At 38.5% G+C, this 2,051-nt stretch overlaps 1 protein-coding gene across 1 annotated transcript; it reads left to right on the top strand.

Moving 5' to 3' along the window:
* Positions 1-634: 634 nt before the first annotated feature.
* LOC114619141 (olfactory receptor 1468-like) lies at positions 635-1,625 on the top strand. The gene has a single exon (XM_028765002.1). The coding sequence runs from the start codon at positions 687-689 to the stop codon at positions 1,623-1,625; it is 939 nt and encodes a 312-aa protein (XP_028620835.1). The 5' UTR covers positions 635-686.
* The last annotated feature ends 426 nt before the right edge of the window (positions 1,626-2,051 follow it).

The raw sequence follows: 2,051 nt of genomic DNA on the forward strand, positions 1-2,051 counted from the left end.
CTAACTAGAAGCTAGAATAACTACTAACACCTAAATTGTTACCCAAATCATTCTTTATTTTGGCATCTTTCTGTTCAAATGATTTCAGTGTAAATTGGCTCAAGACACTAAATTTTACCACTTTGTTGCTTGCTTCAATGGACATTCATGCATGGCTTTCTTGTGGTACTTCATGTAGATGATCACTTCATCTTGTTGAAATGTGAAAATTGGGGTTTGGATCAGTTCTTCTTTGGAGTTTTCTTTTTGCCTTTAGACTCCATGAGTTTTTCAGATTAGTGAATGATAATAGCCGTAATTTGTGTTGTCGTGGCTCAAACACGTCTGACTACTTTGCATGTGTCAGTACAATTCTCATAGGACCCATGAAAAATAGAAACTGATGAAATAGCTCCAGAACGCTCAGATAGCAAAGACATGACGAGTAAGCTGTAAATACAGACCGCCCATTTCTCCCATTTATCCACTTACTAATATTTACTGCTCTCTCACTATGTACTAGGCTCTTGTTTTACTGCTGTTTTATTAATAGGGAAAGAATGTATCCCCAGGTTGTCTGTCTCCAAGGTCTGACTCTATTCTACAATCTAGTGTGATGTATTGATGGGCTTTTATGTCATGGGCTTTTTTGCCATTTAATGATGAATTAAATGAATGAATTTTCAGTTTTTTGATACAGCAGAACCATGCACCAAGGAAACCGAACTGCTATCTCTGGATTCATCCTCCTGGGACTCACAGTGGGGTCTGAGCAGCAGCTGTTCCTCTTCACACTGTTTCTATGCATGTATCTAGTTACTATGGTAGGAAACTTACTCATCATTCTGGCTATCATCAGTGATACTCACCTTCACAGTCCCATGTACTTCTTCCTTGCCAATCTATCCTTCACTGACATCTGCTTCACAACCACTACAGTCCCTAAAATGCTGGCGGACATTCAAAGCCAGAATCCAGCCATCTCCTTTGTAGGATGCTTTACACAAATGTATTTTTTTATGTTCCTGGTGGACCTGGACAATTTCCTTTTGGCAGCCATGGCATATGACCGATATATTGCCATCTGTCACCCATTACACTATGCTGCACTGTTGAATCCCAAGCGCTGTGCCCTGTTGGTTGTGATTCCATGGGTTATCTCTAATCTAGTCTCAGTACTACATCTCAGCCTGCTGAGCCGCTTGCCTTTCTGTGATCAGAGAGTAATCCGACACTTCTTCTGTGATCTGGAACCCATTTTAAGGCTTGCTTGCTCAGACACACAAATCAACAACTTGCTCATCTTTGTTGTTGGGGGAACAGTTATCTTTATCCCCTTTGTTTTTATTCTTGTCTCCTATGCACTTATTGGCACTGTTGTGCTTGGTGTTCCATCAGTAAAAGGAAAGTGGAAGACATTTTCTACATGTGGGTCCCACCTCTCAGCAGTGTCTCTCTTCTATGGATCTATTGTTGGTGTCTACTTTCTCCCAGCTTCCAACTACTCAGCAGAAAGAGATAAGGTAGCTGCTATCATGTATACAGTTGTAACCCCCATGATGAACCCATTCATTTACAGTCTAAGGAACAAAGACATGAACAGAGCATTGAGAAAGTTACTCAGCAAAAAAAAGCTATTTTTGTAGTTGATGAACTCTGACATGCCAATATCTTTATCAATCCTTAAAAACCTAGATAGGTAAAAGGGATACAGGTCCTTAGGCTACTCAGTATCCGTAGCAGTTTTCTCCCATCAACTTCTTAACTTCAGTTCTGTCCCAAGATTCTAGTTCTGAGATATTTCATCACAATGGAAAGGATCACAACAACAAAACTAAACAAAATTCCTTTATTTTACTTTACAACCTTTCTTCACTGCTTACATAAGAACTGTTCTTTAAATAAATTAATTTCTTTATACAAATGAATGTATAGTCAAAGTTTAATAATTTTCTCTAATAGTTGATTTGAATTACCTTTTGTCTTTTACTAGATTTTACATACTAAATTATAAATTTCAAAAGAAGAGAGAGAGAGAGAGAGAGAGAGAGAGAGAGAGAGAGAGAGAGAGA

This window comes from Grammomys surdaster, unplaced genomic scaffold (genome assembly GCF_004785775.1).
Source record: "Grammomys surdaster isolate TR1022 unplaced genomic scaffold, NIH_TR_1.0 147, whole genome shotgun sequence".
NCBI lineage: Eukaryota > Metazoa > Chordata > Mammalia > Rodentia > Muridae > Grammomys > Grammomys surdaster.

Bases quoted from the DNA above. Each gene is read 5' to 3' on its own strand.
- LOC114619141 (XM_028765002.1), top strand. From the start codon at position 687: ATGCACCAAGGAAACCGAACTGCTATCTCTGGATTCATCCTCCTGGGA.